Source organism: Kwoniella botswanensis, chromosome 3 (assembly GCF_036426115.1).
Source record: "Kwoniella botswanensis chromosome 3, complete sequence".
NCBI classification, from domain to species: Eukaryota; Fungi; Basidiomycota; class Tremellomycetes; order Tremellales; family Cryptococcaceae; genus Kwoniella; species Kwoniella botswanensis.
Window position 1 is genome coordinate 33,616 of NC_088601.1, and position 24,404 is coordinate 58,019.

The following is a 24,404-nucleotide window of genomic DNA, read 5'->3' on the forward strand; positions in this document are numbered from 1 at the left end:
CTCGCTTACCGACACCCGGACCGTCGGTTTATAACGGATTGAAATTGTCATTCATTAGACCAGATTCAATCCGATGTCAATCCGCGATCGGAAATTGGGCATATCGTCAAGACACCGATGACTGTCATTCCAAAGATCGATGCCATGGCATTTTCCAGCTTGAGACGGACAGACCTACAACATATTTTCCACTCATCTCGTCCTTGATTTACATCACTTTGATTGAGAAAGACTGTTACTGGAGTTATATACCATCGTCAATATGCCCGCTATCATCAACGGTACCGACGACCAGTCAAAAACGAAACTCCGCATCGCCATTCTGGGATGCGGTCGGATGGGACAACGTCATGCTCATAACGTAGGTCTGCTTGTTTCACCGGAAGATACTAGCTGATTCCCCAACAGGTACATCACCTTACACCCCGAGCCGAGCTGGTAGCTGTCGCTGATCCTGCCCCGGCGGCTCAGCAATGGGTTGCAGAGAATTTGGAAGGAGTCAAGTGAGTAGCGACTGATCTCATGGCACTCATGCTGATGCTGTATTACTTTCTATAGATATTTCTCGGATCCCGAAGAGATCTTCTCGATCCCTGAGGTCGACGCTGTGATCATCTCCACCATCACGAGCACACATGCTCCCTTGACCATTCGTGCAATTGAGAAGGGTATCGTGAGTCGGAACAGGAAGCCGCTTAGCTCGATGCGTCTCTAATTTCGGAATACCCTTAGCACGTGCTGCTGGAGAAACCTATCTCAATCGATGTAGAGGATTCTCGACCTGTACTTGAAGCTGCCACTGCCCATCCTAAGGTTAAGGTAATGATTGGATTTGTGCGACGATGTGAGTTGTTGTAAATGCCCGTATTGTCAGATCTAACACCATTCAAGTCGACACCGCATTCAACGAGCTTTATAAGCATATCGGGTCAACGCAAGCCGGTCAGCCTTTCTTGCTTAAATCAACTACACAGGATGCCTATGACCCATCTGGCTTCTTTGTCGCTTACGCTAAAGCTTCCGGGGGGATTTTTATGGATTGTGGGATTCACGACATTGACATGTCTCGCTGGCTCCTGGGTGTTTCAGAGTCTGGCCAAGGGAAAGGAACTCTTCACCAATCTTCTGCCCCAGCGACCACCGAGAAGCCAACGGTCAAACGTGTATTTGCTACTGGTCTCACGGTCCGCCATCCTGAACTGAAAGAGCAAGAGGATTGCGACAACGCGTTGGGTATCGTCGAGTACGCCAACGGATCTTCGTGCACTTTACATCTGAGTAGAACTGGTATGGGAGGTTACGAGAGTTTAGTGGAGGTCTTTGGCACTGAGCAGAAGCTTACGGTTGATGTGAGTCATGTGTCCGCCGGCAAAGAGTCTGCGACTGAAGTGATACGCCCCAACCCGTTCAGACCCCGGCTTCCAGCCAGCTCAAGATTACCGATGGGCATGGTAGGCGGGTCGAATCAGCGTAAGTGGCTCGGTATATACTGTCTCGACCTCAACTCATGCTCCTAGACTAGACCCACGTATATCGAACGTTTTGGTGAAGCTTTCGTTCACGAGGTTAACGCTTTTGTAGAGTCAGTGTTGGATGACAAACGTGAGTGTGCTTGAGCCCGTCGACCGCTGCGATCGATCTGATATGTTTTGCAGCTGTTCCGGCTACGGTTTCTGACGCTTTCCAAGCGGCACTCATTGCTAAAGCATTGACCGTGTCTTATCATACAGGAAAGCCTGTTGAGTTTGGTGAAAACGGAGAGCCAATTGTTTAGATGGAATCATTACATACTGCGTCTCATCAACATGCACTAATTATTCAAGCTTTTGACAAGGTACCCGTCTTACGTTGAAGACCTATCACAGACAGTTCGATTCAGATGAGGCAGGTATAGTAGAATCCCAATCACTCCAGTTCAGAGACTTGCGTAAAGCAGCGATCAGCCGAGTTCGACACGATCTTCATGTCACTCACAGCTATTCCCATTGGGTCTGCGCGCGGATCGCCCGTCATCATGGGGTTCCAGAACTGATGAAACTGAACATAACGTCAGCGAGCGAGGACAGGGACAGGTCAAGGTCACCTACAATGTCATCGATGGAAGTGTCAAGAGAAAATTGTGGTATGGAGGAGGTTGCGTTATCCGAACTCTGATCTGCAGATTGTGCAAGAGCGTGAAGCGTACTCAAAGCAGTGGAATCAAGCTCAGTAGCTGGGACAGTAGATGAAGGAGCAAGATTCCTCCGACTAGGGTCCTGAGTCACACAGTTTATCAATTCAGTGCGCCAAGTGAGCAAATCCACCACCTCGTCATCGAGTTCCTGGTCCGCGGGAGCGTTTGCAGAGATACTGCTGGTCTTTGTCGTCACTTCATGTATCACTCGATTACGCAAACGCAACAACCATTCGTGATTGCGTTTCATGGCAGGCGAGTCGAACTTTTTGGAGATGGACCCAAACACCTCGATCGACTTTTCCACTTGCAACAGTGCCAGAGGTGCAAGCACGTTGTGAGGGTCCTTGATCAGGATTGTTCCGAAACAAACTGCTGCAGTGAACAGATGGTACTAACGCATCCACAAAACCGTATCAGCTTGCCGAAGGGAATGACGGGGTACTTGAATATCCTTACCCAATAAAACCAATGACGAGAAGTGATATTGGGGAATAACTCGTATAGCCCGCTGACAACCTGAATTATGACCTACAAGTACCACATCAGCCATAAAACCAGTGATCAATAGCCCCAAGACACGTACATTACACCTTTCGATGACAGATAGGTATGACGCACCGAACCGTGAGAGGGTAGGATCCGAAGGGCTCTCCTGTGATGCAGCGATGAAATACGGGCGTTGTAGGAAAAGAAAGTTTTCAGAGACGTTCAAAGCCAAAGTGTATTGCTAAACATGCGGTCGTCAGCAATGCACCATGGTACTTCATGGTACTTCACGTACCTCCAACGTCCCCCTCAGATTCCTTTTGTTCACCTCGGGGCTTTGATCTCTGGCCGTTGCTGGGTCCGGATACATTGATGTAGCTGCCAAGAGGGCCTCCCGACATCGTAAATCGTAGGGCAATTCTCGCTCAAAAGAAGCTCTACCAAACTTCGATCAGCACAATCGCGAGCGATACTCAGGTTCGCTCACAGCTTATTCTGTAAAGCCTGAACATCTGCGTAATCAGCTGCTCGTACATCCATTGCTTGGTCGAGGATTCTAAGACATTAGATACATCAGTTAGATCAACTAAACGACCTGGACGCCTACTCTTGTGAAATCTGTGCCAGTTCGTATTTGGCTGTCAAAAAACCTTTCCTCTGATCGTTCGACGCCTTGTCTTCTCGAGGGAACAGCGTGTCGACATGTCTTCTCTGTATTGCACTCCTGTGATCATACAGCTTTCGTTCAGTTGATGCACACACACACACCATGTAGAAAGAAACTGACGGTCGGGAAAAGCAGTTTGCCTGATGCGGATTCTCAGCGAAGAGCAAGCACTTCTGAGTGAAAAAAGCAGCTCACTTGAAAGACATCAATACAGTAGGCCTCCCAGAATAACCTTCTTCGATCCTCCACGATGTCAGGTGGTAGATTCCATCTTTCGCCGTCCCGATGCAAACCCATCTACGAGCGATGAGCAGATGGTCACAGGCCATACTATACTGCAACTCACCGATTGTATGAGCCTCATCGCTAATCCCCAAAGCGGCCAGGCTGAATCTCCGTTACGACCGTCTTCCGTCTCCCTAGACCAAGTCTGTCAGCAAACAGAAAGCGATGTTGATCCCTCCGGCCGTGCGTACAAGTGATAATGACCCATCGTGACCTGCAGCCCGAAGTCAGCTTTGACCAGCGAGGAATATGGGAGGTTAGATCACTGACCAGCGCTTGCACTCCCATTATCGTAGGCCTTTTCATGAAATTTCCTTCAGCTAGACAAGCTTTCGCAATCATGCAGTAGTCTTCAGCCGAGGGATCATTGGGTGGTAACTCTAGATTATGTAGTGCACCTAGGGCAAAGGTAATAAACAGCAATGCAAGCTTTTGGGCGTACTCGGTCCTACTTGTCGTCGCTGACGTTTCAGGATTGTAAGCTGCGTCGAAGATGAGCTGGATGGATGATTCAGATGCGGGTCTGTGACTGGATACATTGGGTTAGCAGGCGTAGGAAGGAATCCACTGTATAACGTGCTTACTTCCACGCAAAGTACCGATAATACGATTGCAGTAAATCTTGAGCATGCTCATACGGCGGCAGGTGTGTGAGAATCGTACTGATAGACGAGGGCTGAGCCCCCTCGAATGGGAAGTAGGAACGCAATTGTTGAGGTCGTGAATTGCATCGGCTAGGTGATTGAGCGCGAGATTCCTTGAGTGACGTAACGGGCTGCTGCTGCTTGCTGAGGTTTATGTCAGCATTGGAAACCCAACCTAGAGGAGGCACTCACATCTTTCCTCCATTCTGGTCCTGCTGTAGGGCCAAGGTATTTGGATCTCCCCGATTTGTCAATAACCAATGTACCGAAGTTATCCTCACTGGGTGACTCCGTTGTCGCCCTCAATGAAGTCGGATGATCATCATACTGGTAAGCGAAATGTGGTGGAGGCACGGGGGAATGCATACGGATGGCAGAGGGCGTGTTGAGGAGAGATTCGTCTTCGTACGCGAACGGACGGGTGCGGTGGGAAACGGACGGGCTCCGAGAGCGTTCTCGAGTCTGCTGTGACGGTGAGGACCTTCTTATAGCTGCAGGTACTGATGGGCCGGGGGAAGATTGCACTATACTACCTGGAGGATCCAGCGCACCTTGTAGATTGATGCCATGGGAAGTTAACAAGTCATTCAAAGATCTGAGGAAGCCATGTGAATCTACTTGGTTCGGAGCTGGTGCAGGGCTGGTGGGTAGTGTCGAATTAATGATACTGAAGACTTGGGAGAAATACTCTCTCACATTTTCCGACTAGGACGCACTCCATGAGGGCATATATCGCCGCATGATCTCTTGATGCAGTTACTGCAAGGGGCTGTATACCATGCTTTAGTGGTAGAGTCATACATTGATCAAGGGTGTACAACTTGCCTTTGCGATCACATCTCAGCTTTAAACGTCGACATTCTGTGCAGAATCGATTTAATCAGTGAGAGCTAGCTTCTGATGTGTAGATCATTTACCCGCGCAATTCTGGGGTCCATGTCTTCCACCACGACCAACTCGACCAGTATCCTCATCCGCTGCTGCGGGATCATCTCGTTGCAATTCACCCATTGAACAGCCGATGTCTTTATGATTAAGTAAGTTAAAGTAGACCTGATGGGATTTGGAAAGTGATCAGTGCAGTAATGTCAATCCGCGAATAAGGACCATCGGGATTGGACGCGTGGTTGACCCTACAATCTCCCAACCGGCCCCGCATCATGATACGCTCAGAAAGATCTGTCACCTGCAGCTTAGAGCCAGAGAGTCTCACGCTCTTTTCAAAAACGGTGCGAACTAACGTAATTCATGTAAGATGCAAGGCTCCACCGTCTCATATGATACATAGATATTGTCAATCACGCATTGTTCCCCGGAAATGTACAGGTATGCCAAATAATTCCCTGATCGTTACCGCTCTCTGAACTCGTAGGCCGGTGGACGTTCACAATTGGCCTGGTTTCTTGTGCGAGAACGACATGTGATTGTGCAGATCAGGCGCGTCTTTCTGACTTCAAGCTATGGTGACCTGTTTCGCCCCAAAGCCGAATGCAGTCTCGTTGAATGCAGGTGATCAAGACTGAAACGGGAGGAAGAGAATTGACCTGTCGGTTCGGCCCACGTTAGCAGACTGCTTTACAGTAGGATCGAACTGATTGCCAGATCACCAAGCCAAGATGCTCGGTGCAAAACGCCTTAGAAAAAAATCAGATAACAATCATAATAGTGAAATCGCCTATGCCATGCTCGACGATAGGAAGAAGTACGTACCACATCACCTAGACTGTCACACGCATTGCAAATCACTAAGTGACTGACTAATCGATGGCGACATTGACAAAAACATTGCGTGACCATCCTGACTTGCTCTTTCGCTGTATAAAACAGAGCTCAGGTAGAAATTACTCGATCCTGGGTAGGATCACATGTAGGATTTGCTATCATGACAGCGATTACCGATAACCTTGAGACTAGGAATAGAGACTATGCGGCTACCTTCGATAAAGGTCATCTTGCCTTACCTCCGGCAAAGAAATACCTAGTTTTGACATGTATGGACGCCAGGATTGACCCTGCTGCGGCAATTGGGATAGATCTGGGAGACGCCCATATAATTAGAAACGTGGGTGAAAGATTCACTCCTGACAAGAAGGTGGATCTCTAAAAGCTTCGGGGTATAACATAGGCTGGCGCATCCGCAAAAGACGCTCTGAGGTCTATTGTCATCTCCCAACAGTTGCTCGGTACACGGGAGATCTTGTTGATCAAACATACGGATTGTGGGATGTTGACGTTCGAGAACAAAGACGCTTATGCTCTAGTCGAGAAGAGTCTGGGGTGAGGTGTTCGACAGGTTTGAGATGGAGACAAGCTGATCTCACTCTTCCGGGCAGGACACAAGCCGTCGAGGACTTGAAGTCGAAAAATTTGGATTTTCTACCTTTTCCCTTGCTGGAACCGGCAGTTCAAGACGATGTGGAGTTTCTGAAAGGTAGTCCTCTGATTCCAGAAGATGTTCCGATTAGTGGATGGGTATATGAAGTGGAGACCGGTAGAATCAGAAAGATCGTGTGAACGAGCGGCTCGAAGCGGGACTGTTGGAATGTTCGGATCCTGCGAGGCAATGACTGCTCAATCAATCTTGAGGATGGCGGTTGTATATGTATTCGTGTGCATTGTCTGAGTCAGAATATGATAGGAGCTGTCCTGAAAGACATCAGGTTGATGTCGTCCTGCATATCATAGTTGTTGTGACACCGGATTCTGTATTACTCCTTGATCTCTCTTTTCTGGAAAGTGTCTGACATAAAAGAGAGTCAGTCAGCTGTCGATAAAGAAGCAATGCCCTCTTGGTAGGATGACGAGGCTCACTTGGAATTTGAGGCATCCAGTCTAACCTATCTTTAGTGAAGAACTCGCCTTTAGGAGGAAGCACAGTAGGGTCATCTAGTGAACCGAGGGTAACGAATCGAAAATCGTTCTTGGCTTGAGCCTGTAGATTGAGAATTTAGCATGTGCTGTAGAGTAAACCTTTGTGGAGTTCCACTCACCCCATATTCCAAGATATACGATCCGCACTCCCTACAGAACTCTCTGGTCACTACGCTCCCTCCACCATTATCCATTGCATGTTCTTTAGGTTTCCCTTTAGTATACTGGAACGCAGATTTGGGGATTTTCGACGTGAGACCGTAGTTGGTACCAAAAGCTTTCTACTCCCCCCCATCCCCCGTGAAGATTTCAGCCGATGATCCTGTCAAACACAGAATGTATTGGCGAGTATTGAGGTGAACGATATGCTTCTCAGCGTACCTTACAATTCCCACAGTGACATAGCGTAGTCCTCGCGTCGTCCACTGAGTTGAGCGTGATCTTGAACTCTAAGCTTCTACAGAAGCAGCTTCCTGTGAGAGTGATTGCCATCGTGTAAGACAATTTATAGCCGCTATCTAGTGTTATGCACGGTGAAACAGTAAGAAATACTCGCAAAATAGAGTAAAATGATGTAACAGACAACAGACAACAAATAGAGTTGGTTATGACCTCATAGGTATCCATCATCCAGTTATTTGCCTTCGTATCCGAGAACTCTGACAAGCCTAACACTTTCACAGCTAAATGTTCCCCTTGTGTATGTATATCATCTGACTCTATCTTGCATCTGAAGACATAACCTGCGAGCAGTAGATCCCGTCACAGATATAGCACATAATAATGAAATTTATCCACTTCACAATGACCTGACGAGACCTCACATCTGTTTGCGTGTGTATTCTGATATCACTGTTCCCAAACAGATCGATCTATACCAGTGTGATAGCTGCAACTAGGATACCTGATGTAAACAGTTGTGCTAAGAAAGTTGGAAGGGTCTTTAGTGGTGAGAGATGCTCGAGCAAAAGTATGAAATCAGGCCTAGCTCCTTGACGATGCATGTGGTATCAGCCCCTGATGTACAACAATAACACTATTACAAACATCACCGTAATGACCACCATCACTGGGTTATCCGGTATCTCCCCCGCATGCTCCATGATCGTCTTCCCGATCTTCTCCTTCACCTCCTCTGTGGATTGCTCGATCTCCGCTTCGTGCCTCACCTCGACTTGCTCAGCTTCCACACCTGTGAACTCGTCGGGATGTGCTTTAACCCATTCGGTTATTGCTCGTATCAGCTGCTGATGGTGTTCTTTCTGACCTTTGATCACGGCGGGTGTTATTGTTCCCTTTAGGATCGAGGATGATGACCAGTCGACTTGTGTGGTGCAGTGAATCCGAGTAGCTTGCTTGTGATGCAAGATATCGTGTGTCAAGCAGGTTCTCGTACGTATGATGAAGCTGTGAATGATTTAGCACACTCTATGACATGATGACTCACCATTTTCCCGATGGTATATCAGGTGTCTGTGTCTCCGATACGATCTCGTACGATGTCTCAGGATCAGCGATCACTATAGTCTCCGAGCCATTGCAGTTTGAGCTCTTGGGACCGAGAGTGTTGTTCTGGGATTGCAGAATGAGCGTTGGTCGAGGTCGCGCGTGCGGACAGGCAGGAATGACGATATCGAAGTGACCCGATCAATGCACTCACCATATGCATGACGTATGTCAGCGTTCGCGATCTCTCCCCTGTTTCTTCATCTTCCACCCAATCGGAGATCTTCAGGTCTACACAGTTTCTTGTTAGCAAGATTCGGTATCTGATGTAGACCGCTCACCAGTCAGCTTCTTCTCGTTGACGTAGAAATTGGTCGTAAACGGATCGTTATGGTATAGCAGATTATAAGTTTGCTCCAGCTCTAAAGGGATCTTCACGTTGAGTGCTAGTTCCTTGTACTCTTCACCAGATCCGGTGGTTCGCCTGAGCTGGGGACCTGACGAGTCGACCTCTTGATCCTCCTCATCCTCGCTCTCATCGCTCTCCACCTCACCATTCTCCATCGCCTCCTTCTTGCTAAACTCTGCGTACCGCTCCGGAGCTCTCACCTTCCAGCAGTCCATGAGAGCATCGTATAGCGAGTCTCGGTTCCACAAGCTTCCGTATCCATAGTGCTGCTCCTCCTGGTTCCCCTCGTCATCCACCTCTAACACCCGGACATAAATAGCATTCTGTATCCATTTGGCCGTCGTACCCTTCCTGATACTCGTGACATCGGACAACGCGTGTACTTTCATCGTGATGATGCCGATGATATTGGAACGGAAACAGAGGTGATAGCGTGTAAGACACAATCGACCGTGTATGAGTATGGAGGATTGGAGATCTGCTGCTTGGGTTGCGAGGATGGTCATGTAGTCATCGGGCAACGTGAGTGATTCGGAAGTGGATGCCGGGTCCTTGAAGGATGTCAAAGGTTCCAAGTCCATTCTCTTTGTAAAGTTCTTCTCAAATTCATTCTGCCGCTGTGCTAAGTTACTATCGCTGGCGTTTTTACTGACGGTGGAGACGGTGGATAAGGAGGAGGATGAGAGGGAGGGATGGAGACGAGGTTTGCTGGTTGTGGATCGACCTGTGTCGTGAGTGTAATTGCATTACTCAGTAATCCTGCTGCTAGATGCTGGTGATCTCCTTCTAGGACAGAAACGACACTCACTGCTTCCCACAGATAACCCTCTGTTCCTATGATCCTTCTTCTGAACGACATTTGGATCCAAGGTGCTGTTGATGGATGTTGTCGACGTGTTGTTGCTTGGAGTGTCTGGTATCTCGCTGCCCATTTTGACTGATCAACAGGACGAGGAGTATACGAGGTGCTAGATGGGTGGACCTTGGCGTGTGGATGTTCTGGGACATATGACAGTTGTGATGTAGCAGAGGTAGAAGCGTTGGATAAGATACGTGGACCGTTGACATCACTTGAGAACAACCCTGGTTATGTCACTACTATGTTCCAATGCCGAACTCGGAATCACACGAGACGGGGAGGAGTTGTTACGTGAAGGGGGTGAATCGCCAGAATGGCCAGTGAACGATGATGATGTTGATCACAGACAGAGGAGATGTCTGCAAAGCGCCATAGTAAAGTTGCGTCATTGGTCAGGACAGCGTATATGTACCATCACGTGGCATGCAATCAGAATATACAGTACAATTCATCTATGAATACCTTGCACCATACAACTACGGACAACCCAAGCATACATCAGTATTACAACTTCGCAGATCCATGTCTACCCCCATTTGTCGCATCGAGATCTTGGAGGAAGATCCTAGCAGCATTCTCCGCTATCAGCAACACAATACTCGTGGTATTGCTGCCGATGTTCGAGGGGCATATGGAAAGATCTGACCAATGGTTCATTCAGCTCCAGGTCTAGTCGATGTAGTTACCACTGCAAGATGGACTCACCCGCCACCTTGAGCTTCTTCGCCCCATGAACATTCAGCCTAGCGTCCACCACACCCATCACTTCTCGACCCCTCATTGCACAAGTCCCGATAGAGTGGTAAGCTGTCGCAACATTCTCCCGCACATATTGCTCGATCACCCTATCGTCTTCAGCTGAATAAGGTATAGCATCCTCTTCTACGGGCTTATCTGTTCTATTGAGATCGTCTGAAGTTCTGAGTCGAGCGGGAGATGTCGGATCGAATCGAGGGTGAGAGTCGGGTTCTTCGCCTTCGTAAAAGGGCAATCGACGACAGAATTCACGTTGTCTATAAGAATTCGATTAGCAAGCAAGGATCCAGCAAGTCTAAAGGACACCCACTTCTTGTAGTACCATACATGAACAGGCAGGTCCTCTGGTCTCGTCAGAAACCCAGATACAGCTCGAGGGAGAGCGAAAGGATCAGTGCTTCTGATGTGAACGGATCCTCTGGACGCGGGATCTTCCAAGTGATTCAGCTGAAAGAAGTCGCTCAGTGCATCAGGAACAACTCACAGTTGTGGAAACCACCTATGCAGAAGTACTTGCCTTCAGGTGGTGGACGATACGAGTAGAAGTAGGGAAGGATAACTAAGGGCAGATCAGCCGATGTACCAAGGGTGTACGACTTGACCCACCGTTAGAATACAGAGGTTTGTCAGGCTTTTCCGCACCGATGCGTTTCCAGTACTTCTCAAATGCAGGACCCATCGATGAAATCTCCTCCTTGGTTGGCCTAATCTTCATCCCAAAGTCAAAACCGTTACTGGCAGCGATTCCTTTGCCCGTCCGTTCGTATTCTTCATCTATAGGCTCTTTGACGGTTTTGTCACCTCTGGCATACCTGTCGAAAGGTTCATAGTAGCCTTCTGTAGCTCGATACATGGGGCAGATGAGCTATTGAGAGTCAGCGGGTCTGTTTATCCATAGACACTCACTTGATGATCGTCCAAATCATGGCCAACTCCTGGCAGATGTACCTTCACCTCGACACCCGCAGCCTTCAACACCTCTGCACTACCGATACCACTTCTCTCTAACACTGCTGGCGATCCCAAAGCTCCGCAGGTCAAGACGACCATTTCATTAGCCTTGACGGTCTTAGTATACTTCTCATTGGTGCCGAAAGACGCTGAAGGCAGATTGTTCCCGATAACCTTTACACCGACTGCTTCATTTCCCTTGAAGATGACCTTGTCTATGGTTACACCCGTCACGACGGTGAGGTTCTTTGCCAGACACGGGTGAAGGTAAGCATCTGCTACGTTGGATCGTTTGCCATCGGAAGTGATGAGTTTGGGCTGCGGAATATCAGTGAAGGGGTTCAGGAGATGATGAAGATGCTTACTTGTCGACCGACTAAGAGGGAGGGGGGATGGAGGGACACAATCGATCAGTACGCATTATCTACATATAAGATACAACTCAACTCACACCCATGTCCCGTTCTATATGTTGTGATGTTCTCACATTCCTCGGCCTCTCCTAAAACCAATCTACATGCCTTGGCGTACTCTTCACCGTAAGATACGGAATGTCTATTGCAGCGTGATCAGCACTTGTCGCTATACACTAGATATAAGCTTACTCACCCTCCACGAGACACATGGAAGACTCCTTCATCACTATGCGGTGAGCTTCCAGGCTGCTCTGGGCTCAGGAATTTGATCGACTGGGTGTTCATCGTGGTCAGTTGATAGGACAAGCTGGCATGGCCAAACGATCACTCACTTTGCGAATCAACGGCTCCAGGTCTCTATAATTCCATCCAGGTTGATTCCAGTCGTCAAAGTCAGAAGCGGCAGGAGTATTGTACATCTAGAGATCATAATTAGATGTGTTTGTCTATCGCTACACAGTGAAACGAAAGCTTACAAGGGTGTTGATACTTGTTCCACCTCTGCAGCAACATGATCAATTACGCACCGGTGCATCATAGCATAACACTTACCCTAGTATATTCCCAACGGGTATCCTTGGCTGACGTCCTCCTAGCTCCTGCTCAGGCTCACAGTCGATCCATTTTACTGTCTTCGGGGTCATTTATGATATATTTAAGGAATGATGTGGGAAGCGTTCTCACGATATGGGTTTTGTTGGAAAAGCCAGAAAAGGCTATCGAGGGGACCTACACATCCACAGGGGCATGAATACAAGTTCAAAGCGCCAGCAGAGCATTTCACCCACGGTTCAACCGTTTCACTTCTCGATTGTCTGGCCCTTGTTCTAGCAGAAGTATCGACAGATCAGGTCGAGCTTGCGCTAGACGCGTTGCTATGACACACCCCGCTCCTCCACCTACGCACATATCATCGTTAACCGACACCAACACAACATTTCGAACACGAGCGTGATGCTTACCCCCACAGATCACTACATCCGCTTCGCTGGGACAGACGATTGTTGCAGTCATACCGATGAGCTCAGATGTATTCAACAGAGCACGGGAAGATTGACCATCACATTCACAAGGCTCTATAAATAAATATCACTTGACTTCCTTAATAGTTACCTACCCGGGACGAGTTTAGACCGATCACACCGATCGGACCGAGAGGATTGTTGGACACTGTCGAGAGGAGCTGCAGCAGTACACCTTTATGCATGCTAAGGTACATGTAAGACTCCAATCATGACTACAGCCTAGTCAAACTACCAGCTCTAAGCACGGAACACCACGATGGGTTCACCTTGCTCCGGATCTTCGGCCAGCTTGAGGAAGAGGTCGGCGTGGGCATCCCCTTTCAAACCGGTGTAGCAAGGTTCGCCTTCTGGAGTTCGTTGATCGCAGTAGTAGAACCTGATACTGGGTGAATCAGCACCATATCCATCACATGCGAGCTCAGCTCACCTGGCGGGTCTAAGTCCCTCGGCCTTAGCTGCAGCCTGGATCCAATGGGCTGTGGCAGACTTGCCGACGCCCTGGGTGGTGAATCTTGGGTTCACCAAGGTGTTGAAGGCGTTCCCAGTAAGCATGAACGTGACTGCATGGTTTCGCTCGTAGGCAATGGAAGCGGCAGAGTAAGGTGTGAAGGTGTTGACGTTGAAAGACTTGACAAAGTCATCCAGTTTGGCGCTGAGTGGGTTTGTCGGAGTAGGAACGAGTGCACCGGCTATACAACATTTGAATCAGTGATGGTACAGCCTCAGAATGAATGCTGTACTCACCATTATAGATCACTACATCGGGGGGCTTACCCCAGTGAGATTCTACCTGATCGAAGATTGGTTTGACAGTACTCGGGTCATTGAGATCCGCAGTGAGATGAAGAAAATCGTCTGTAGTAAAAGTTCTCGGAGTACGCGCAACGGTTGCCACTCTGTATCCAGCGTTGTGGAACTTGGTAGCTACGGGCTGTCCAATTCGAGGTCCAAGTCCGAAGATGATGGCGATTTTTGACATGCTATTGAAGTGTTGTTTCGATGGTGTGTGGTGGTGACTACTGTTGGGCTGCATTTGTGGTGTGGAATTGGTGATCCTAACAAGTGTGGTTCAGTATATATACTGCTGCAGCGCTTGCCAACGTTGACATCCTCGCAGCGGACATTCTCGATTACAAATCGCACCACGTACAGATAAGATAGTTGACCGAAGGCCTGCTGAGTCACGTCCATCAAAACATCCTATCTCTGATTGATAAGCGATATCAATGCCGACGGCAGCTTTCTTCTGATGTAATAGTATGGTCGCATACTACGGTACTGTAAAGGTGGCATGACCCTCGGCTTGGTTTATCATGATCACTGAAAGTTGACAGAAGGACTGATGGAGGGCAGTGGCGACTGTGAGTAATTGATAATCAAAATAAATGCATCCGGAACTATCACATGCCTGTGAACCGGACTGATTTACAGATCCCCATCCACCACCGCCTGGAGTGTCAACCTGGAACTGATCCCCATTCAGCAATCGACCCATGCCATTGCTGCCGACATTCACCGAAGAATAGCTGCCGTCTTCCAATCGTCTTCTCCAATTGTTGGCCCCTTTGACTCAATCTCCACCTCCGTTGTCTCCTTTCGAGCAAAAAACCTTCGTTGAGACACGATGGAGAAACTGCAGGGTTGTCTAGCTTCGAACAACTTACTCATTCCATCACCTCCGTTATACTCTCCCCGACCCTCTGTGCCCCGGCGTATTTTGACATGACGAAGGATCACAGGGATTCGTCATTCGACGATCTCGATGTCGGTCATTCGAGTGTTGGTGCCGTGCTATACAGTTTCATGATCAACAAATATGCAATTGTTCTCGCAAAAAATGGCTAAACTCACGACATGAGTCGCACTGACACCTTGCCATCCCGGTCCAGCGCCATAACCTCCTCCACAAGACTCGCCGTACGCGAAACGAGGAGTGACCTTGCCGGTTAGATGATGCTTTCCTCGGTCGGCTGTCGATGACTCAGCACAAAGTCTCTTGGTTGGAGCACAGTGGACTTCACGAAAGCGATCGTGGATGAACACCCTCGCGAATCATGCACCGGCTTCCATCAGCGACAAACTAGGAGGCACGAGGCTCAAGCTTGCTCGTCCGATTGAGCTAGTTTCAGTAAATGCCGCACTTTGGAGGGAGAAGTGACGTCGAAGACAGACTGAAGGATTTAGATAATGGTTCTGGATATGTGGGGTTAGAGCTCGCAGAAAGGAATAGGGCGTGGGCGAGGTATTGACCAAAGGGAGCAGACGGGTATTAAAGGTGCTGACCCGTGTTAAGCCTCTTGATTTGTGGAGTTTCTCAGTTGTCGCAATACACGATGTTTCCGAATTGTTTTTTCGTTTCCCAGTTGTCGTAGTTCAGGATGCACAGCTTTATGTTAGAGATCTGAAAGTGCAATCACAACACCGCACTCTCTTGCGAATCCTTCTTGGTTGGATGATGAAATTGTTTCAGCACCGGGAGAACTGCACTCAAACAGCCTTTGATATACTTTATATTACCACCCTTCGGTCAGTGCACTCACAAGTGATGACAAGGATAACAAATCGGGGGATACACTGATAACAATGGTCCTCGAGGGCTGAACAGGAACTGTACCAGATCAACCTATCATCGAAGTCCGGTGAGTATCAAGAACGAATGAGAACGTGTTATGCATGCAACATTGGATGTAAGGGTAAACTCCAAGCAATACATTACTATTCACGACCGTCGGTTACAGCCTCGAAGCGTACAATCACTGTTAAACCAGATCGTGTCCAGCAATCCACGCAATGAACACCCTTCCCTCGCCCATTCCCTGGGACCCGTCCGCGCCTCGCGACGCTTTCCTATGTCGAATCTACAGAACAGGTACGATATTTGAGGTCTAGCTTGTCGGCTGCTCGCTTTGCACTGGAAATTCGATGACAATCTTGCCCTTGGATCGACCGGACTCCAGTCTCTCAAATGCTTTGGGAAATTCATCGAGCTTGAAACGCGAGTCAATATTAATGACGAGCTTGCCTTCGTCAACGAGTTGCACGAGGCGTTCGAGCTGTTTGTTGGCCGTCAGGTCGCATGAAGAAATACTCGTAGTCGACTCGGTATGAGGCGGCAGCGTTACGGAGGGATCGAGAACGGAACCCAAGCAAAAGGTCGATGAGCTTCGATTTCCAGAAAGGAAGAGTAGCGTTGAACACACCCGGTGTCAGAGGGCCGGCAACCGAGATGATCTTTCCGTTCTCAGCAACTGCAGGGATGACATCATTGATCAGAGCATCCTCGCCCCCGGCCAGGTCGAAGACTTTGTCAAACTTATCTTCAAGGTCCGCAAGTTTTTGTGTTCGGTAATCGATTACTTGATCCGCACCGGCCTTGAGCACAAATGGCCGCCCAGCATCCGACGCAGTGGTGGTGACGTGAGCTCCACGGAGTTTAGCGAGTTGAATGGCGAACAATCCGACACCTCCAGCACCAGCAGTAATCAGGAGTCGATCGCCTTTTTTGACATCCAGTGCATCGAGACCTTGTTCTGACGTGAGACTGGATAGCGGTAGGCCGGCAGCATCGACAAGGCCTACAGTGGTGGGCGCGTGAGCCAATATTGCAGCGGGCATCACGACGTATGAACCCAAGGCGCCCATTTTTGACTTTGTCGTCCGACAAACAACACGATCTCCTATTTGGAACCTTGAAACACCTCGCCCGACAGCGGCGACAATGCCTGAGAATTCGTTTCCAGCTATTGCTGGTAGATTGAATGGAGTGACCAATTTAAAGTCTCCGGCCCGCTGGTGCCAGTCAACCGGATTCAAGCCTCCTGCAGCCACGCGAACCTGAACTTCATCCTCGAGGGGAATTGGTATTGGGAATGTTGAGATTTGTGTGACTTCCGATCCACCATAGCGTGTGTAGGTGATCGCGTCCATAGTGGTTGTCGGGTTGTGGTGTAATCTCCCTTTTTCAATTGTCGAGGAAATGAGGTTGATTGTATTGTATCAGAGGAAAGCGGATTAGCGCAAGGCAAGATTCGATGAAGATTTACGCTGTACTGGATTCGGAGGAGATATCGAGTGCAATGTGGGCTGATGAGGCTGGGCGTGATCGCAACAGGTTGACCAAAGTGCAGTTGTAAGTTGAAATGGAGCAACATGTAACTGCGACGCATCGTTGTCAGCTGAACTCATTCAGATGATCAATGACCGCTCGGCCGAAGGCCGAAACAGAGGTTGGGCCGTTGATGCATATTGCAAAACTTATCGTTGGCCGGTCAAACGCCGGTCAAACGCTGGAGACCCGTCTGCTACATGGTAATGATCTCTCATTACTAAGGAAGCGTTCATCAGGATGTATTTACTTTTCGTGCGGGCATGAAATGCAATGGTGTGATTTACGTAGTATTGGAATAGTTCAAGTGCCGGGCAAACGTGTGCATGCCGGGATATGCTTGATAACAATTGCAAATCGGTCACTGCCCGAGATCTATTCATATGTCTACTGTGTTAACCGGTTCGTCGGCTGATGACCCCTAATGATGACGCGGGTTCTAGTGACGTGTGACTCTCCTTCTGTCCCACGGATTTCCCACGGATTCAAGGCGCAACGTCCTCTCTGAGCCTGCTGTGTTCTCGTTGTCGAATCCATATAAGCTGACGAAATTGTAGTTCCTCCTTTCCCTTCGTTCACCGCAACAAAGTCCCCTACTATTTCAATCAATGGCCAATCCACATCAATATGCGCTCGAACCGGCTGCGCTCGCGTTCGCCAAAGACACATCTACCCCTCCCTTCCTTTTCCAGCTGCCGCCCGAGGACGGTCGCAAAGCAGTAGAATCCGTCCAAGATTCAGTCATCTACAAGCCCCAAATCGATGAACAATGGGTCTCAGTACGTGGCGGTCCGACTGGCCCAGTGCCGACCCGAATCATCAAACCTCGAGGCGCCCAAGGGCCGCTGCCTGTGGTGCTGTACACTCATGGTGCGGGGTGGGTATTCGGCAGTGCACATACACACGACCGTCTGGTGCGCGATCTATGTGTTGGTACCGGTGCCGCTGTGGTTTTCCCGGAGTATACCCGCGCCCCTGATGTCAAGTACCCCACACAAAACGAACAGTCCTACACCGTGGCGAGATGGGTCGTCCAGCATGGCAGCGAATTTGGTCTTGCGGGTGACAGAATGGTTGTAGCCGGTGATTCAGTAGGAGGAAACATGGCAATCGCCCTAAATCTCATGGCCCATCAACGAAAGGACATTTCCTTCAAGGCGGTTGCCCTGTTCTATCCGGTGACCAACGCCAACTTCGATACCGGGTCGTACAAGGAGTTCGCCGAGGGGTACTTTCTCGCTCGAGATGGAATGCGATGGTTCTGGGACCAATACACGGCTGACGAGAAGCAACGAGCGGAAATCACTGCCAGTCCCCTTCGTGCCACGGAAGAACAGCTCGCCTTCTTCCCCCCGACCCTTGTGATAACCTCCGAATGTGATGTTCTACGGGACGAAGGTGAGGCGTTCGCTGCCAAGTTGCGCAATGCAGGCGTTCAGGTTACCGCTGCGCGTTACGGCGGCATCATACACGACTTTGTAATGATCAATTCCCTACATGACACAAATGCGTCAAAGGCGGCTGTATCCCAAGCGATTGCGCACCTCGTCCAATACCTTTGATTTCCAAGGTCGTGCCCCAGGAGGCTAAGGGCATGTTAACGCAGTTTCGAACAAGGGTGAGTTGCTCAACAATGGGCAAAAGACCAACCCCAGTTAGCCATATATCCAACTTTCTGTTTCTAACAGACGTATATCAGAATCAACGTGCCGATCTGGAAAAACTTCGATGGGATGGAGGTCTGGTTCTCGTTCCGGTTCTGGGACTCTGGCTGTGCGGTTGATCCGGCGGACTAGGCAGGCAAGGCAGCGGCGTCAGCATGTAGTGTTTTTAGCATTTCAGGCATGCATGTTTTCACACGGGATGGTAGACGGCCTAGCACCCGGCTACCGGAAACCGTCCCCCCCACCCGAGATTCAACGTGCCACTCCTAATACTAGTAGCACCGGATCCTCGGCATGTGGGGTGTAGCTTGAGATAGAGAACTGGGGGTGGGTGAGGCATTGACGGGAGGGGGCAGTTGAGTGGTTCAGGTACAAGTCGGCGGGATTGTCTCGGTATATCCAAATTCTCGAACGTTGTCTCTTAGTTGTCGCAATTACAGGATATTTTCGAACCGTTTTGTTTCCTAGTTGTCGCAAATTAGGATGCATAGATCTATGTCAGAGATCTGAAGTCCATCGCATTACCGCACTCTCTTGCATATCACCTTGTTTCAATGATGAAAACCGTTGCAGCACCAGGAGAATAACACTCAACCGGCCCTAAATATACTTTATGCTAATGCCATTCGATCAGTGTCGGACAAAGGACGACAAGAATGACGATTTAGAGGAAACACTGATGAGAAGGGTCCCCAAGGGCTGGCCATGAGCTCTACTGGATTAATTTGTTACCAAATGACGATGGGCATCGAGTTCGAAGGAGAACATGCTATACATCGAAGACTGGTAAGGATAAGTTATCAATGTAATGTATTGGTTAAGAATGGCGAAAAGAATGATATGATATGTCCCGAAGTTCCATTCCCCATCAGTCATTCCCGGGTATATGCTCTGCAGATCAATTAAAAGCTTGTAACATCGCTGGACGGTCAATTCCTCTTGTTAGCAGCATCACCATATTCAAGCCACAGGTTGTTACTGATGCTCACGTCATCGCCGTCGAATTCGGTTGGAGCATAAGTGCTGACGGGATAAGGGTACGTCTCCAATGAGAAGGAGTTGGTAGATTCAAGTTTATGTGCCTTCTCGCCGAAAGCATCTCTGAGAACGGCCTTTACATGCTGCAATTCGATTTGTGCTTCTTCGGCTCGTTTCTTCTCGGCCTCACTTGGAAGCGCAAAGGCTCTTTCCGGGTCGACGATAAGTTCCACATCCTTAAACTCCGTCTCATCGGGCAGATATTGGAGTGAAATTGATGACATGACTTCTTTGCCGTCCGCTCGGTAGCAGGACGCTGGAACACCTCGAGCACTGCCCACACGCTTCTTCGATAGGCCGGGCTGCAATGGATACCAGGCATACAGTCCAGGATAGCCACTTGCCGTGCCAATCCACGATCGAGTGTGGCAATCGGCGGCGAACGATATGCTCTCCAGACTGCCAAAGGCATCGCAGCTGATTAGCTCATCCTTGCAGCCGGCAGGGAGTCTCTTGAAATCAAATACGCTGTTCGTGTTGAAGCAGACTTGTATGTCCTGTGTTCCGAGAACTTCCCAGGCAGAAGGGCTCACATGGCCTGTCAACAAAACATCCGGAGAGGTTGCGGAAAATCGACTCTCTAGTACTGCTTCCGTTAGGTTTATTCCCGGTCTTGTTCTTGTCATACGAGAATGTAGTTCCGCCATCGTCTGCGCTAGGATAGTCATCGTGAAAGGGGCTGCGCAACTATTATGGTTCGCAAGTGTGGTATATTCACCCTTGAGACCATCCCCCTTTATACTCAGGTAAGGTGGCGTCGTCCAGGACACGTTCTCCCTCAACTCAGAGTCGTCGCCTCGAGCCTCGCCACTGCTCACTTTTTGGAGGAAGTAAGGCGTCGCCACAGAGACAGACCATTTACTGGCATTCGCCAAGTGACGGGTGCCAAACTCTTGCCATCGGCTTGTGCTCGAATGACCTGCTTCACGAATCCAATCATCATCAGTCGAGTGGTTGACAGTAGTCTTGAGTCTTTGGAAAATCATGTCAGCCGATTCAGTCTCCCCGTGATTTTGCTCTTCCGTTGCTGGAAGCGTCAAGCACTCTGCGTGTCGTCGCATCAAAGCCTGTCTGATGGACCCATCCCTGAGGTTGTCCCACTGTTTAGCGAGAAAGCGTTCTCGTCGAGGCCAATCTTCCTTGCCTTTCTCTTCCTCTACGATGTGAATCGTGTACTGGTCCATTGGTCCGATAGACGTGATATAAGCGAATGAGCAACGTAAGTAATCGGGAGTGAACAATGTTGAGTGAAAGTGCTTCAGAAGTGAGCTATATATACCTGAAGCGCAGCCGTTCAGTAAGAATTCAGCTTCTCAGAGTTGGAAGGACGTCAACCGAAAGGAAAGCCAATGCTAAACGTGTTTCGTTAGAAGTAGCTTCACAGACCAAAAATATGACGTGTAACCTTCTCTCGTCCTTTCGAGGTGTCTCCTTCGTCTGCCAGCGGCAGCCCCACGACTCACCCCTGACCTGATACAATTGCCATCATAGTCAAACGGCAAGTCCGGACTCGCGTGTCACCTCCCTAGTTCTAAGATTACGTCTCTGAAAGTACTTCCTGTTGTGCACTTCGATGACAGTCATATCTAAGGAGTGAACTGTTGCTTGGGGCAGGTCTCAGGTATCAAAGAAGTACCCTGTCAGAACTTCATGCATACAAGATCCCTAACAAGGGAGGTTCTGCACTTTTACGCCCGGAATACCACGATTGGTTCACCTTGCTCTTCTTGCTCTGCGAGCTTAAGAAACAAATCAGCATGCGCTTCTCCATTGACAGCGTTCATAGCTGGTCCACCCTCTGGGTTACGTTGATCGACGTAGTAAAACCTGAACAAGCATGTCGTTAACCATGGCACGATGCATTTCATACCCAAATGTCGCACTCACCTGGCAGGTCTGAGCTGTTCTGCCTTGGCTGCCGCTTCGATCCAGTGCGCACTAGCGGCTTTACCGACCCCCGCAGTCACCAGTCGCGTCATGACCATGCTGTTCAGAGCGTTGCCGGTGAAGAAGAAGGCCACATTGTTGTTTCGCTTATATCCAGCGGCTGCCGCTGCGTAAGCTGACAGGGTGTTCGCGTTGATGACTTTTGTGAACTCATCGATCGGTGCGGACAAAGGGTTCTCACCCGTAGCATACATGCTAGCGGCTGGAATCGAAATCAGCCAGAACCAGCACTTCTGATTCACTTACCATTGTATACGACAATGCTGGGAGCACCCCATCTTCGCTGAACCTGGTCAAAGATCGGCTCAATGCTGGAGGGGTCACTGAGATCCGCTGTGAGGTGCGTGAGGTCTTCGCTCGAAGTGTGCTTTGGTGTTCGTGAAACGGTAGCGACCTTATACCCGGCTGATAGGAGCTTGTTGGTGCTTGCTTGACCGATTCGCGCGCCTGACCCAAAGATGATGGCGATTTTAGACATTATGGATGTTGTGTTTACAGCTTTGCCAGGTGACGATCATTTGAAGAGCCTCATGCCGCCTTGAAAGGCTCTTTATATATACGTTCATGGACCTGAATCGATGCATTGCTTCTCAAGAGCACATCGAACTGCTGAATAATCATGAGTAAGGTTGATCTGTTCATGATCTCTGATTGACAAGCATCCGCCGGAAACGCCCGGGTGTGACTTTAAGGCCTTACGTATAGCATTGATGACCGACGGTTGCTGTTTGCTGACAAAGCCAACACGATGAATGCATATGATAGCACATGATTACAACACTGAATGCTCTGTCTCCTGCTCCCGCTCCTAAGCTGCAATGATCGATCGTGATGTGGTCTTGATGTGCTCATGATGATCACTCGTCGGTTCCGTATCTTTCGGTTTCTTTGAAGTATGATATTCTTTCTCCTCATCGTTGCCTCTGACCCGTTTCGTGCCAATCTCAGGTTTCATTTCGGCATCTGACTCTCTAGTCCTCTTGATCCCAACGGATAGTTCTTCCGGAGTATCCGCCAATCGAGCTACCAACTTGTATCCACCTTGAACACGACTATGCCGTAAGTCGTCTAATCCTTTTTCTATACCGTGCAATCCCCCTTCCACCAATCGTATCCTAGCAGGAGTCAACAGCTTGTTCTGAAGTAGCTTGTCGAAACGATCCAGCAGGGCTTCACTGAATTCTGGGTGACCGTAAAAGGTGGTAGAAAAACTGATACGCAAGGATTCTACTTCTCGGATTCCGTCAGACTTGTTTTTAGGCTCTTTCGGTGATCCCGCGAGTGGTACGAGTTTTGATGAATACTGTCCTTCTCCGGTCACTGATACATCGTGTATTTTCCGCCAGGTTGACGATCCTTGAAGCACTTGATAACACAGCGTAGCAGTGGCACTTCCAACGTTGTCGATGGCAATGCGGACCTGACAATAATTCAGCTTGATTTCAGCCATGACTGTAGTCGGACCCAACTTACATTGTCTTCAGTCGCCTCTCTGATCCTCTCTACCAGGTCATTGGGATCCGACCACCTATCTAAAACCACATCTGCTCCCAATGATTTGATGTAATCGTGATTCACCGGTGATGCGGAGCATATTATCCTATATCCAAGCAGACGAGCTAGCTCGATCAGATACACCCCTGTTATACCCGAACCTCCCCAAATCAGCACCCATGATGCGTCCTCCTCCCTTTGTTTTTTTTCTGTGCTTGATAGCGACTCCAATGAGAGGCCTAGAGTCTTGAACAGAGCTACACCAGCGGTTATCAGACCAGTACCGAGTGTCGCAGCTTCCTGATCTGCTATATGGTTCGGAGTATGTCCCACTTCCGAAGCAGAATGCACAGAGTACTCCTGGAATGCCCCAGTGTGCGATGCAGACGAGTTTGCACAGAACCACACCTGCTGGGTGTCAGCGTTTGCGTTATCGTACATACAAGAGATACCATAAAGACCTACCCTATCGCCTAGCTTAAACCTCTTGACTGCTTCCCCTACACCGACGATTTCTCCCGCCCCATCTCTACCCATCACCTTGGCTTCTTCACCAATACCATACTTGAAAGCTACACCCTGCCAATCGAAGGGGTTCAACGCCACATATGAGGTTTTGATGAGGACCTCGTGCTCTTTCAGCGCTGGTATGGAATGTGAATGTGACAGCTGCCATGGACTTTGGCCTTTTGGCGGGATCCTAGCTAGTAGAGCACGATGCGACCGTCGCGGGTGGGAGTGATGAGAGGTACTGGCGTGGACAGGTGTCATATCAGAAGCTACCGTGCTTGTTGACATTGAGAATTGTCGAACGAAAAGATCACAATTCATGGGTTGTTCTAAATTTCTACGACTACATCTCTGCACCAATGTATGCTCCTATCTATGCGCTTGCTAATCTTCCTGCTCATTATCCAATGCGAACGTCTTCGCGAGTTGATCATCCGATAAAGTATAGCGTCATATCTAACCTAACCTCCCATGGCGAGAGATCGCGTCATCTTCGGTTGTATCCGACATCTCGTTTCGGCCGCTGGGACGATCTTTCAGACTGCAGTCGAGCGACAGGCAATGTATTGTACTGTTGGATGCATATCTGTGAGCTGTGGCATGATTTGCAAATCAGCGATCATACCTTAGGTTTGCGTGTTTGATATGCCTCTGA

The 24,404-nt window shown here is 49.1% G+C and overlaps 12 protein-coding genes across 12 annotated transcripts; 3 read left to right on the plus strand and 9 right to left on the minus strand.

Moving 5' to 3' along the window:
- Positions 1–262: 262 nt before the first annotated feature.
- On the plus strand, positions 263–1,774 carry L199_007879 (uncharacterized protein; the record flags this gene model as incomplete). The annotated part of the gene is made up of 8 exons (XM_064893565.1): positions 263–361; positions 409–503; positions 559–673; positions 733–844; positions 892–1,349; positions 1,412–1,470; positions 1,523–1,602; positions 1,656–1,774. The coding sequence occupies 8 exons, from the start codon at positions 263–265 to the stop codon at positions 1,772–1,774; spliced, it is 1,137 nt and encodes a 378-aa protein (XP_064749637.1).
- Positions 1,775–1,859: 85 nt separating this feature from the next.
- Positions 1,860–5,269, minus strand: L199_007880 (uncharacterized protein; the record flags this gene model as incomplete). The annotated part of the gene is made up of 17 exons (XM_064893566.1): positions 1,860–1,922; positions 1,975–2,037; positions 2,088–2,567; positions 2,633–2,704; positions 2,760–2,903; positions 2,958–3,099; positions 3,150–3,218; positions 3,270–3,386; positions 3,450–3,469; positions 3,525–3,626; positions 3,676–3,748; positions 3,806–3,828; positions 3,885–4,143; positions 4,199–4,398; positions 4,451–4,898; positions 4,975–5,119; positions 5,176–5,269. The coding sequence occupies 17 exons, from the start codon at positions 5,267–5,269 to the stop codon at positions 1,860–1,862; spliced, it is 2,514 nt and encodes an 837-aa protein (XP_064749638.1).
- Positions 5,270–6,140: 871 nt separating this feature from the next.
- On the plus strand, positions 6,141–6,772 carry L199_007881 (uncharacterized protein; the record flags this gene model as incomplete). Its single annotated transcript, XM_064893567.1, has 3 exons — positions 6,141–6,320; positions 6,384–6,535; positions 6,592–6,772. 3 exons carry the CDS (start codon positions 6,141–6,143, stop codon positions 6,770–6,772), a joined length of 513 nt encoding a protein of 170 aa, XP_064749639.1.
- Positions 6,773–6,966: 194 nt separating this feature from the next.
- L199_007882 (uncharacterized protein) lies at positions 6,967–7,621 on the minus strand (the record flags this gene model as incomplete). Its single annotated transcript, XM_064893568.1, has 4 exons — positions 6,967–6,998; positions 7,070–7,190; positions 7,249–7,410; positions 7,511–7,621. The coding sequence occupies 4 exons, from the start codon at positions 7,619–7,621 to the stop codon at positions 6,967–6,969; spliced, it is 426 nt and encodes a 141-aa protein (XP_064749640.1).
- Positions 7,622–8,139: 518 nt separating this feature from the next.
- L199_007883 (uncharacterized protein) lies at positions 8,140–9,916 on the minus strand (the record flags this gene model as incomplete). The annotated part of the gene is made up of 5 exons (XM_064893569.1): positions 8,140–8,536; positions 8,628–8,701; positions 8,790–8,866; positions 8,917–9,708; positions 9,793–9,916. 5 exons carry the CDS (start codon positions 9,914–9,916, stop codon positions 8,140–8,142), a joined length of 1,464 nt encoding a protein of 487 aa, XP_064749641.1.
- Positions 9,917–10,347: 431 nt separating this feature from the next.
- L199_007884 (uncharacterized protein) lies at positions 10,348–12,980 on the minus strand (the record flags this gene model as incomplete). Its single annotated transcript, XM_064893570.1, has 15 exons — positions 10,348–10,484; positions 10,549–10,856; positions 10,910–11,030; positions 11,084–11,158; positions 11,206–11,464; positions 11,548–11,868; positions 11,916–11,926; positions 12,002–12,105; positions 12,160–12,239; positions 12,299–12,385; positions 12,443–12,467; positions 12,519–12,594; positions 12,651–12,695; positions 12,755–12,865; positions 12,929–12,980. 15 exons carry the CDS (start codon positions 12,978–12,980, stop codon positions 10,348–10,350), a joined length of 1,812 nt encoding a protein of 603 aa, XP_064749642.1.
- A 248-nt stretch (positions 12,981–13,228) lies between these two features.
- L199_007885 (uncharacterized protein) lies at positions 13,229–13,970 on the minus strand (the record flags this gene model as incomplete). The annotated part of the gene is made up of 3 exons (XM_064893571.1): positions 13,229–13,367; positions 13,419–13,680; positions 13,736–13,970. 3 exons carry the CDS (start codon positions 13,968–13,970, stop codon positions 13,229–13,231), a joined length of 636 nt encoding a protein of 211 aa, XP_064749643.1.
- Positions 13,971–15,876: 1,906 nt separating this feature from the next.
- Positions 15,877–16,918, minus strand: L199_007886 (uncharacterized protein; the record flags this gene model as incomplete). The annotated part of the gene is made up of 2 exons (XM_064893572.1): positions 15,877–15,959; positions 16,024–16,918. 2 exons carry the CDS (start codon positions 16,916–16,918, stop codon positions 15,877–15,879), a joined length of 978 nt encoding a protein of 325 aa, XP_064749644.1.
- A 786-nt stretch (positions 16,919–17,704) lies between these two features.
- L199_007887 (uncharacterized protein) lies at positions 17,705–18,658 on the plus strand (the record flags this gene model as incomplete). The annotated part of the gene is made up of 1 exon (XM_064893573.1): positions 17,705–18,658. The coding sequence occupies one exon, from the start codon at positions 17,705–17,707 to the stop codon at positions 18,656–18,658; it is 954 nt and encodes a 317-aa protein (XP_064749645.1).
- Positions 18,659–19,689: 1,031 nt separating this feature from the next.
- L199_007888 (uncharacterized protein) lies at positions 19,690–20,982 on the minus strand (the record flags this gene model as incomplete). Its single annotated transcript, XM_064893574.1, has 1 exon — positions 19,690–20,982. One exon carries the CDS (start codon positions 20,980–20,982, stop codon positions 19,690–19,692), a length of 1,293 nt encoding a protein of 430 aa, XP_064749646.1.
- Positions 20,983–21,486: 504 nt separating this feature from the next.
- L199_007889 (uncharacterized protein) lies at positions 21,487–22,223 on the minus strand (the record flags this gene model as incomplete). The annotated part of the gene is made up of 3 exons (XM_064893575.1): positions 21,487–21,625; positions 21,686–21,947; positions 21,992–22,223. 3 exons carry the CDS (start codon positions 22,221–22,223, stop codon positions 21,487–21,489), a joined length of 633 nt encoding a protein of 210 aa, XP_064749647.1.
- A 330-nt stretch (positions 22,224–22,553) lies between these two features.
- On the minus strand, positions 22,554–24,010 carry L199_007890 (uncharacterized protein; the record flags this gene model as incomplete). The annotated part of the gene is made up of 3 exons (XM_064893576.1): positions 22,554–23,165; positions 23,219–23,647; positions 23,705–24,010. The coding sequence occupies 3 exons, from the start codon at positions 24,008–24,010 to the stop codon at positions 22,554–22,556; spliced, it is 1,347 nt and encodes a 448-aa protein (XP_064749648.1).
- Between the last annotated feature and the right edge of the window lie 394 nt (positions 24,011–24,404).